General features: G+C 38.6%; 1 protein-coding gene across 2 annotated transcripts in view; it reads left to right on the plus strand.

The window, feature by feature from the left end:
- tln1 (talin 1) overlaps positions 1 to 12,876 on the plus strand; it is a 149,777-nt gene that overhangs the window by 54,293 nt on the left and 82,608 nt on the right. For both annotated transcript variants that reach the window (XM_061876862.1, XM_061876863.1), the window contains exons 5-10: positions 1,578 to 1,730; positions 1,827 to 1,969; positions 3,180 to 3,307; positions 8,189 to 8,249; positions 10,852 to 10,956; positions 11,020 to 11,175. In XM_061876862.1, coding sequence (XP_061732846.1) covers positions 1,578 to 1,730; positions 1,827 to 1,969; positions 3,180 to 3,307; positions 8,189 to 8,249; positions 10,852 to 10,956; positions 11,020 to 11,175 — 746 coding nt within the window. The remainder of the gene's footprint in view (positions 1 to 1,577; positions 1,731 to 1,826; positions 1,970 to 3,179; positions 3,308 to 8,188; positions 8,250 to 10,851; positions 10,957 to 11,019; positions 11,176 to 12,876) is intronic.

Raw genomic sequence — 12,876 nt, forward strand, 5'->3', positions numbered from 1 at the left:
CAAGTATCGAATGATATCGGCTTGAAGATAAAATCTCTGATACGGATGTTCTCCAAATTAGCACATAAGGTTGGTTTTTTCTTGTGATTTAGTCAAGTCATTTACAAAAAGTAAACATGGGCTCTAGGCTACTAGAATCTAGCAGCTACACAACAGCACAGTAATAAAAGTGTCCGCATCATTTAACCTATGGCCTCATTAACTTAACTTAATGAACTATTGTGGCCACTAGGTTTCGTTGAAAAACTATTATCACTCCACTTCAATTAAAGACAGCATAAGGCCATTACAGATGGCCGGTTAAAAATTGTAGCGATGTCCTGATCTCGATCATGCAAAGCATAGCTGATCCTTGTTGCAGCTGTGTCTCAGTGTTTACAGTGCGCCTGGAAAGTATTCACAGCGCTTCACTTTTCCACATTTTGGTATGTCACAGTCTTACTTCAAAATGAAATAAATTGATTGCTGTCCTCAAAATTCTAGATACAATACCCCATAATGACAACTTGAAAACGTTTTTAGAGCTTTTTGCAATTTTATGAAAAAAAAACAAACAAAAAAAAACAAACAAAGCAATCAAATGTACATAAGTATATTGCCAATTAAACCTTAAAGGCACTGCAATTGGTGTCGGCCCACTCACATAATATCTACAGCTTTTCACACACAAAAGTGAATGCAACGCATACTTGGTCAACAGCCATACAGGTCACACTGCCGTATAAACAACTTTAACACTGTTTCAAATATGCTCCACTCAGTGAACCCACACCAAACAACACATTTCGGGAGAACAACCTCACCCAGAACTCCTTGCAGCACTAACTCTTTCGGTACGCTACAATATACTGTGTTGTAAAGCGCTGTGCAGAATTAAACCCACCAATGATCAAAGTAGCCTTAATGACATAAAGATTGCGCAGAGACAAAGAGAAGCATCCGTCAAGGCATCACGGCCAATATGGCTGTGGTGGATATCATTTATTCACATGGCCAAATAGAAGGGCAACGAGAGCCACGGCAGTCATGGCCGCCGTGAAATTCTTGCCCTGCCTTCAAGGAATATCAGTGCAGTGACATGATGGACTCATTTCAATTTGTGTTTATGCGCACTGATTTGGTATAAGAACAAAGACATATTAGAAGTGTTATTTTCATCTGTTACATTCATTGTCTGACAAAGAAGAGACACTTTCACTCCTGTTTAATTAACTTGTTTTCAATCATTTCATGTTTTATGCAACATGTTTATCATTTTATGCACCGTTATTAACAATCATCTGACAAGCATTGCAAAAAGATAATTGAATGAGGGTGTTTAGGAGCAAAGTCGTAAGAGTCAAATCAGTGCACATAGAAGAATGAATTCAAAAGTGAAAAATTAAATAAACTATTCACGAGAACACTAACATATCACCATGATCACACTTCATCAAATGTGCCCAAATCCTGGAAATACCTTTTAAATATCGACTGAAAAAAACGATGCGATATCACATTCTTATGCTGATATTATCAGACATCCCAAATAAATGACTTTCAAAGGCAAGTCTAATAACCTGAATGTCTTTTGTTAGGCATTACCAACTATGACGAGTACTCGCTGGTGCGAGACATCGGTGAGGAGAAGAGGGAGGAAGCCACTGGAACCCTTAAAAGAGACAAGACATTGCTAAGAGATGACAAGAAGATGGAAAAGTTAAAGCAAAAGCTCCATACAGATGATGAATGTATGACTTTTGCATATTTCGTCAGTTTTGACATATGAATAACTTAAAATGTAAATGTTAAAGACTTTGAGTGGTAATTTGCTGTTGCATTCTCAGTGAACTGGTTGGACCATGGGCGGACTTTACGGGAACAAGGTGTAGAGGAGACAGAGATGTTGCTGCTGAGAAGGAAGTTCTTCTACTCGGACCAAAACGTGGACTCCAGAGACCCTGTACAGCTCAACTTGCTTTATGTGCAGGTACTCCAATCTTGTTCTCTTCTTCAATCACAAGAGCTGTTATGCAAATACAATGGTACCTCAAATTTTAGGTACCTTAACTTGCAAGTATTTTAGGATACAAGCGGTTTCTCAGCTTTTTGTGATGCTTTAAATAGCGAACATGAGTTAAGTTACGAGCCTCCTAGCTGCTCGATGGCGTAGAAAATGCCACAATTAACACTGTAAGATCAGCCCCAAAACGTTTGGTCTTACTTGCTAGCGTTATAACTAGAGATTGAAATAACTTGGATTTCCGACCATTGGAAATCAAACCGTTAGCAGCGGTGCAGCTTCTAAAGCCTTCCAATTAACATCTTCCTCGTGCTAAAAGCAGCTCCTCCACCCACGGCTCAGCTTCAAACATATAAGATGGCAATAGCTGCCAAAATAGACTTTTATCTGGTTTCTTCTTGCTTGCTGCTAATAAATATGAAGGAGACTTTCTGATAATGTGAAATAACACCTCTGTTTGAGAGTGCAAATATTTCAACATCATGTCTGTGTTTTTCACTTTTGATTGATCGCGAAACCTTTTACATCTTCTCTTGTCTTCTTTGGGCCCTTTGCTCTCTTTTGCCATATCTCTTGGCACTGCGCTTGTCCTGCCACACACTCGCAGAACGATCTATATCACCGTAGGTGCACCTCTCTAATGTGTGCTTTATTGGAGCAGTCTCATTTTTTAAATTAAACTAATTTAACAACATTAAAACAAAATACATACAAATTAAAGCGTTTAATCTGATTATCACATCTTTACAAAAGTCTCTCTCTCCTCTCTCTCACTATATAAATATACATATATGTATATGCATATACATATATATATATATGTATATATATATATATGTATGTATGTATGTATATATATATATATGTATGTATGTATGTATGTATGTATATATATATATATATATATATATATATATATATATATATATATATATATATATACACATCTCACCATATATATATATATATATATATATATATATATATATATATATATATATATATATATATATATATATATATATATATATATATATATATATATATATATATATATATATATATATATATATACGCGTGTGTGTACAATACAGTGAATTTTGCAAACCAAAGCTTAATAAAAGATTTGTTGGTGTTGATTGAGCAATATTGTGTGTGTGTGTGTTTATGTGAACAGGCCCGTGATGACATTCTAAACGGGTCTCATCCGGTGTCTTTCGACAAGGCCTGCGAGTTTGCAGGTTATCAATGTCAGATCCAGTTTGGTGACCACAACGAATCCAAACACAAACCTGGATTCTTAGAGTGAGTATTGTGTATTTTTTTTACTGGCTTTATCAATTAATTGGCTCGTGTAATGTACAGTTGTGATCATAAGTTCACACTCACTCGTCATGGGAATGAAGCTCATGTTAAATTTGTACATGTTAATTAGGGATGGGCGATATGGCCTCAAGTCTATATCATAATGCAACTGCAGCCTCTTGCGGTAAGAATAGAAATCACAATCTATAATGTGGCACATAGGTTACAATCGAATAATTTCAAAACGAGTTACAAAGCCTCCTAATTTATCTGCTGAAGTATTCGGTAATATATTGTCATTTCTAGTAAATATTTTCTCAAAACTATTATTAATCGACTTGCTGTAGTTTGGATAGTTCACATCAGTTTTAGGTGATATTAAACATGTGGGTATGAATCTAATATCTAGTAGTTACAGGTGCAATATTGTCACCATATCAATTCCCCTGCTTAAAATGTTCACAAACATTAAAGGGGGTGTTTGCAACCTTTATGTAGATGCCTAGAGAGCGCTAACTTTTCAATGTGTTTTAAATATTATATCCTGCCCTCTTACAGGGGCGGCATAGCTCGGTTGGTAGAGTGGCCGTGTCAGCAACTTGAGGGTTGCAGGTTCGATTCCCGCTTGTGCCATCCTAGTTACTGCCGTTGTGTCCTTGGGCAAGACACTTTACCCACCTGCTCCCAGTGCCACCCACACTGGTTTAAATGTAACTTAGATATTGGGTGTCACTATGTAAAGCGCTTTGAGTCACTTGAAAAAAAGCGCTATATAAATATAATTCACTTCACTTCACTACAGCTTTTAGCACTCTGATCTTTCTATGCCCATGTGTCAAAATGCGTGTGCCGATTAGCTTTGTTTGTTGTCAACTATGAATAGCTATTTAAATAGCTAATATTAGCTATCATTAGGGATGTTACGGTATTGTAGATATTGCAGTTTCAAAGTCTTCACAATAATGCTGTGACATGGGACGGTATCAAAAGAAAACTTGGTAACTGTAGTTTTTTTCTGGCGATTTAGCGTTGGCCGGGTCTGAAAATAAACAACATTTCCCATAATCCTCTGCACAGTGCAGGACCGCCATGGAATGCCAAGAGCAGGAAGTGAAGTTTCATAGTAGTTTAGAGGAATTGTCTTTTTGTGGACATTCCCTGAAAATGAAATCAAAATCCGCCTAAAACTGTTTGGGTTATGTTGCTAACAAACACACACACAAGCCCTGGCAAAAACATCCCATTTTTGGCGGAGGTAAGAAAGTCTGCGTTTTGCAATGCAAAACGCGCCACTTCTGTCTCGAATGTTTCACAGGCGACACAGCAGCGCACAGAGAGAAATAAAAAACAAACAAAACAATTTACACTGCGGGAAATACCAGTAAACTGAAAAGCTACTTGATAAAAGTCCATTTATTTTAGACTGCGTGCCCATCTCAATGCCGCGAGGAGACTGGGGCCTATCCAGCTGCACTCTGGACAAGTCGCCACGTCATAAACCGTCACCCAGGAAAGATATCTGAAGCCAGCAAAGCTAAACATCAGTTTTGTGAGGTATTTACATTATAAAACTGTTAGTTTACATTTCTGAGAAACAGGATTTTTCCAAACTGAAATAAAAACATGCTGTCTGTAGACACTGCTTCTCATTAAGTAAAAGTTGAAAGACACTAAAGGGAACATTATTTTTTTACACTTGTTATACTGGAATTTTACATTGTCACTTTAAAAACATCAACCATAAATTCTTTATTTGAAACACTAGATGTTCTTGCACAGTTGTTTGCACTTAAAAATTCATGTTTGTAGTAAAAAAATATGACGAGAACATTTGAGTATTATATTTGTGTTCAATTACTGTAAGTGAGTTTATCTTTTTTTGGACATATACCACAATAATATTGTACGGTGAGATATTGATTTCCGTTAAATCCCTTGCTGTCATTAAATGTTTATTCAATTGTAACAACAACATGACTGCAAACTCTGCGTTGCTTTTCTTGGGCCTCTTTTGTGTATAGTATGTGCACATGCTCCCTGCGTGTTCGTGTAGACGAGACAGCGGCGAGTGACAAGCCTGGATGCCAAACACATTTCTTTGGCCGACGAGCAATTTTTATTCAATGTAATCAGTAATTATGAAAAATATAGACACTATAATACAGTATGTACATGTGCTCTATTAAACCAGTGTTTCTTAACCTATTGGTTAAGAAACATAAAGGGCCGCCAAAAAATATTTTGTTACTCAGCGGTGGTTGGTATGGGCTGCAGCAATACTCAGTTGTAATACACTTTTCCATTACTTGTGGCGTTAATGACAATCTCAAAAAAACAGCAGTCTGGAGCCAAAGTCAGAGAAGTTTAAGCTCAAAAATTATGACTAAAGTAGTGAAGCTGCATTTTCAATGCAATAAAATGTTGACAGTTTAGCAGCTGAGATAGGCTCCAGCACCCGCTGCGATCCCAAAAAAAGAGACAAACGGTAGAAAATGGATGGATGGATAGTTGAGCATATTTATTATTAGTAAGAGTAAGATTGCTAATTCAGTGTTAATGCTGGAGTGGGCCCCGGTGCCCTCTGTCATGCAGAGGTCGGGCCACGAGGTCAAAAAAGGTTGGGAACCCTTGTGATAAACCACTGATGGCAACATTAGCTCGCCGGTGGTCTGATTGATACATGTTTTGGTTGGAAAAATGTAACTTTGAGCAAGTTATAAACAGCTCCCTTAAAAAGATTACATTTTGATTACAATTATAAATAAACAAACAAAAACACAGGATGACAGTGTAATAATGTCAATTCATATTTAAATGATTTACTTATTCCCTTTTTTCATCGTAGATATCAAATGTATAATAAAGTCAATAGTGCACTCACGAGGCGAACTGTTCGCTTGCTTTCCGTTTGTAGCGTGGGCAACGCATTTCATGTATAGTTCCAATCAGTGTTAATTTTGACAGCTGTTTGCAATTTTTTTTTTTTATTCAAAAGTCCATCCATCCATTTTCTACCGCTTGTCCCTTTCGGGGTTGCGGGAGTGCTGGATCTCAGCTGCATTCGGGCGGAAGTCTTTTGACGAAAATGTATTTTAGATTTTTTCAAATTTTTGTCATCCAAAATGAATTAGTGTTAGTCAACAAAATTGCATTTCATTTTAGTCTGCTAAAATTACAGTAAAGTGGGTCTACTAAAAAACAATGCATAAAAGATAAGGCCTTTTTAAAGTTTATTTGAAAGCACATTTGTTTAGACTACTTGCGAAGCATTTGTTTGACACAAAAGGAGCATGATCTTAAGGTCACTATTGATGTAATTACCATATTTTTCGGACTATAAGTCGCTCCGGAGTATAATTCGCACCTGCCGAAAATGCGTAATAAAGAAGGAAAAAAACATATATAAGTCGCACTGGAGTATAAGTCGTATTTTTTGGGGAAATTTATCTGATAAAACCCAACACCAAGAATAGACATTTGAAAGGCAATTTAAAATAAATAAACAATAGTGAACAACAGGCTGAATAAGTGTACGTTATATGACGCATAAATAACCAACTGAGAAGGTGCCTGGTATGTTAACGTAACATATTATGGTAAGAGTCATTCAATTAACTATAACATATAGAACATGCTATATGTTTACCAAACAATCTGTCACTCCTAATTGCTAAATCCGATGAAATCTTATACGTCTAGTCTCTTACGTGAATGAGCTAAATAATATTATTTGATATTTTACGGTAATGTGTTAATAATTTCACACATAAGTCGCTCCTGAGTATAAGTCGCACTCCTGACCAAACTATGAAAAAACTTCAACCTATAGTCCGAAAAATACGGTAGTCATTTTTTGCTCAACAGGTCAATGCCAATAAATATCAGGCATTTTTTTTAATTGTTATATGCTACATATATGTATGTATTTGTGTTGTCAAACTGAGTTACGATGCATGCCTTCATCATCATTTGTGTATGAGCGCAGGAGAACTGGAAGCAGCAATTACACACATGTGGCAGGGCAAATTTCATCCATCCATTTTCTACTACTCTCAAGGTTGCGGTGTGGCTGGAACCTTTCGTTTGTTAATAAATGTCCACCTTAAGTATATAAATAGATTATAGCATCTACTTCCTCTGTTTGCTACACATGTGTGACCACATTAAAAGTTATCGTGCTTTTAGCTTTACCATTGAATAATTTCTTGAAGGAGAGATAATTCCTTGATCCATTTTTTGTAAGAAGTAATACGGTAGAATTAGCTTTAACTTACAGTTGTGTAGATGTCACCATGACTTGCCAGCTTATGTCATTATAGCGTCAAAAATGAATTGTACACATATTATGATGTGGAACATGTTGTTAAAGCTATTAATTTTGTATTGGTGGTATGATATCAAAGTTTTTCTCAAAAAGAAAAGCATCTGATTGGCTCTCCTCCGTAACTAATTCCTGGCCCCTTTCATACAGTATGTAAGTTGGTAAAGAGCTATTCCTAACTCGTTCCACCCATCAACAGGACAAAATTTAATAATATTGGATTTCTTCTCTTGTCAACGTTTTACTCTTACTTTTATTCGTTGGCCAAAATGTCAGTTAAATTTGTCAGAGTCTTAGTCAACGTGCATTTTTATGGTTCTTTCTCGTCTTATTTTCTTCAAGGAAAAATGGGTTGTTGGCGATACGAAATTGACAATTATTAGTCAACAAAATTACATTGGTTCCAATCGCTCGCTCACGACCAAACGGATCTGGCTCCGACTGCGTTCTATAAATGAGAAATATCGTCACATTTTAATCTGGCAGGATCTCGTCTCACCGCTAGTTATGATTACAGCGTGTTTGAATGTTAACCCTTTTTGATGATTTGTTCATTACAGTTTAAAAGAGTTCCTTCCCAAGGAGTACATCAAACACAAAGGAGAGAAAAAGATTTTCCAGGTACAATTATTTATCTACACACCACTCTGACATGCATACTGTATTCCATCAAATACATCTGTTATTCTCCCTATGTCATTACAAGGCAATATTAGACAATACAGTAGCTATTTTGCAAGAAAGGAGCCTGAATATTCCAAGTAAACACCAGGATTGTTACATTTAAGTCTCAGACTATGAAATAGTCATTATTGTGAGCAGTTTATGAGAATAAAGAACAATACGTTAACAGATCATCAAGGAATAATGTTCCATATTATATGTGTCGTATATGGCAGCTCTTTAAAGGGGAACTGCACTTTTTGGGGAATTTTGCCTATTGTTCACAATCATTATGAAAGACATGACGACGGATGCATCTAAAAAAAAAAAGCATTCTAAGTATTAAATAAATGTAAATAAAAGTCAGCTTACAGCAGAGCTAATGGGAGCTCCAACATTCCGCCCATAAAATCTGATAAATAACCATTCAAAAACAACAATACTCCATTTACATTTTGTGACTTTAATATTAAGCAGGTATTAGTGATATTGTTATTATAAGCACAAATGCATAAAAACTATTTAAAGCGATGACGTAAACACTTTCGTTTGTCCCTATGTTTACATCATTGAGTGATATGCTGTTTCCTCGCTTCGTTGCTCCCTGTAAGTTTATTGTAGATCATAAATCATGCATCTCACCTAAAAAATGTAGATGGCTAAGAATATAATCCGACAAGTTGGGACAATTTTACTGCCATATAGGACCTGGAACTGGTAAGAACGACACAAAGAGCGTGTGTGTGTGTGTGTTTGTGTGTGTGTGTGTGTGTGTGTGTGTGTGTGTGCGTGCGTGCGTGCGTGCGTGCGTGTGTGTGTCCCTTCTTTGCAAAGATTACGACACATTTTTCATCTAAATGGGAATATACCAATCAATCAATCAATCAATATTTATTTATATAGCCCTAAATCACGAGTGTCTCAAAGGATATCCCAGCAGTTGCACTTGGGGAATTTTGCTTATTGTTCACAATCATTATGAAAGACATGACGACGGATGCATTTTAAAAAAAAAGCGTGTGTGTTTGTGCTTGTGCGTGTGGGGGTGTGTGTGTGTGTGTGTGTGTGTGTGTGTGTGTGTCCCTTCTTTGCAAAGATTACGACACAATTTTCATCTAAATGGGAATATACCAATCAATCAATCAATCAATCAATGTTTATTTATATAGCCCTAAATCACGAGTTTCTCAAAGGACATCCCAGCAGTTGGCATCATAATGACAGCAGACATTGCACAGTAAGTAATGTTTATTATGTTAGTTAGCTCTCATGAAGTCTGCAGTGAGTAGAAATCAGCAATGAAGAAAGAAAATGAAAACGCTGTAATGCGTTTTTAAAATTAATGCGCCTTGTCTGCTTGAAAAAATCAAAATAGGTAAATATTAAATGTTATTATAAATGTGCATGTTACTACATTACATTTATAATTACATCATGTACATAGTCATACCAAAGACTATAAAAATGGGACCCATTACCTCCCTGCTTGGTACTCAGCATTAAGGGTTGGAATTGGGGGTTAAATCACCATAAATGATTCCCGGGCGCGGCACCGCTCCTGCCCACTGCTCCCCTCACCTCCCAGGGGGTGATCAAGGGTGATGGGCCAAATGCAGAGAATAATTTCGCCACATCTAGTATGTGTGTGACAATCATTGGTATTTTAACTTTAAAACCCTAATGGTGGTTTGGATATTTTTAGGGGCTGTGTAGGTAGAATTTTACTTCTCCCATAGGCTCTACTGTATGCGGACTTTTGATCGAATTTATTTTGATATTTAGATCAATAATCATCATCTGGGCTTCACGGTGGCAGAGGGGTTAGTGCGTCTGCCTCACAATACGAAGGTCCTGCAGACCTGGGTTCAAATCCAGGCTCGGGATCTTTCTGTGTGGAGTTTGCATGTTCTCCCCGTGAATGCGTGGGTTCCTTCCGGGTACTTCGGCTTCCTCCCACTTCCAAAGACATGCACCTGGGGATAAGTTGATTGGCAACACTAAATTGGCCCTAGTGTGTGAATGTGAGTGTGAATGTTGTCTGTCTATCTGTGTTGGCCCTGCGATGAGGTGGCGACTTGTCCAGGGTGTACCCCGCCTTCCGCCCGACTGTAGCCGAGATAGGCGCCAGCGCCCCCCGCGACCCCAAAAGGGAATAAGCGGTAGCGAATGGATGGATGGATGGATTTAGAATACATAAAAAAAATCCATCCGCCGTCATTCCTCTCATAATGATTGTAAACGATTCCCCCCAAAAAGTGCCGTCTCCTTTTAAACATAAACAGTGACAGCTGGTCTCACAATGTTGTACTTATTATAAAAGATAGGTACATTTACAATAAAAGATATAAAAATAGACTGACTGCTGGTCTCACACTGATGTATTTACAATATAAGGCAAGGATTATTCTGTATTTACACGGTCTGTGAGTGAATTCAGATCTTAAAATGGCGACTTTATTCCAATTTTTGTATCCGTATGAATTTTTACTTGCTTTGTTTTTCTTTTCACTTTGGCCTCAATAGCAATATGCGGCACTGGTATAATTGCTTTTCTCTACAGGCACACAAAAACTGTCAGAATATGACAGAGATTGAAGCCAAAGTCAGCTACGTGAAACAGGCCAGGTCTCTAAAAACCTATGGAGTGTCGTTTTTTTTGGTGAAGGTATGAAGTCTGTGTGGGTAATGCTACCGTATACATGCATTATTAACATGAAAGCTCTTGCAGGAAAAAATGAAGGGCAAGAACAAACTGGTGCCTCGTCTCCTGGGCATCACCAAGGAGTGTGTGATGAGGGTGGACGAGAAAACAAAGGAAGTGATCCAGGAATGGAACCTGACCAACATTAAACGTTGGGCTGCCTCTCCAAAAAGCTTCACCCTGGTGAGGTCTTTCTGCAAAAGATACATAAGACCATGATCTGTGCATTGCACTCACTAATGACTAATGACATTATTTAATTATTTGGAACTCAAAGTGTCTACGTTCGATTTATTTTGCTTTGATTTCAGCTCTGCTTTGTTGTGCTTTTCACTTATCCCAGTAATGCTTTCTTTTCTTGCTGTTGAGGCAATACTTGACGTAATTTGACTGACATGACTCAACATGCACAACTCACAAAAAGCAGCCATGACACGTTTTAAAAGTCTTCCTTGGTGTGCCTACACCAATCTTTTCATGGGATCTGGATTTCCATAAAATGTTTGCCCCAGTTTTCGTGTACTATATGTTGTTTATTGTAGGCCTTTGTTAGACTGCCCGTAACAAAGTAGTCTGCTTGCCTGTGTATCATTTCGTGATATCATTCCAAGCAAATCATCCTATATGCTTTGGTGACTCAGTCTGATTTGTGCTCAGTGGGCTTTTTTTAGGGCAGTCAAAATGTACGTAATAATGTGGATTTTTTTTATTTATATATGTGTATATATCTATATTTTCACACTCACATTTGCACACTAAGGATTTAGTGTTGCCAATCAGCCTATCCCCAGGTGCACGACTTTAGAGGTGGGAGGAAGCTGGGAGCAGCAGATATAAACCTAATTATATGTTAATAAGCTTGGTCCGCATTGCCGGCAGTAAGTCGGACACGTTTCCAGTGGGGATTGGACTCCGCCAAGGCTGCCCTTTGACACCGATACTGTTCATAACTTTTACGGACATAATTTGTAGGCGCAGTCAAGGCGTTGAGGGGATCCGGTTTGGTGGCTGCAGGATTCGGTCTCTGCTTTTTGCAGATGATGTGGTCCTGATGGCTTCATCTGGCCAGGATCTTCAGCTCTCACTGGATCGGTTCACAACCGAGTGTGAAGCGACTGGGATGAGAATCAGCACCTTCAAGTCCAAGTCCATGGTTCTCGCCCGGAAAAGGGTGGAGTGCCATCTCCGGGTTGGGGAGGCAACCCTGCCCCAAGTGGAGGAGTTCAAGTACCTCGGAGGTCGACAGACGGATCGGTGCGGCATCTTCAGTAATGCGGACGCTGTATTGATCCGTTGTGGTGAAGAAGGAACTGAGCTGGAAGGCAAAGCTCTCAATTTACCAGTCGATCTATGTTCCCATCCTCACCTATGGTCATGAGCTTTGAGTTATGACCGAAAGGACAAGATCACGGTTACAAGCGGCCAAAATGAGTTTCCTCCGCAGGGTGGCTGGGCTTTCCCTTAGAGATAGGGTGAGAAGCTCTGCCATCCAGGAGGAGTTCAAAGTAAAGCTGCTGCTCCTCCACATGGAGAGGAGCCAGATGGGGTGGAGGGGGCATCTGGTTCAGGCACCCGAACGCCTCCCTAGGGAGGTGTTTAGGGCATGTCCGACCGGTAGGAGGCCACAGGGAAGAACCAAGACACGTTGGGAAGACTATGTCTCCCGGCTGGCCAGGGAATTCTTCGGGATCCCCAGAGAAGAGCTGGAAGAAGTGGCTGGCGAGTGGAAAGTCTGGCCCCTGCGACCCGACCTCGGATAAGCGAAAGAAGATGGATGGATATTTGTTAATACTTGTTGGCACCAGGTGTGCCAGCTATTGGTCTTTTAGAGAGAAAATATCATTAAATCCCATCAGGGACCACACTGAAACGAAATAGCCACTT

Source organism: Nerophis ophidion, linkage group LG17 (genome assembly GCF_033978795.1).
Source record: "Nerophis ophidion isolate RoL-2023_Sa linkage group LG17, RoL_Noph_v1.0, whole genome shotgun sequence".
Classification (NCBI taxonomy): domain Eukaryota; kingdom Metazoa; phylum Chordata; class Actinopteri; order Syngnathiformes; family Syngnathidae; genus Nerophis; species Nerophis ophidion.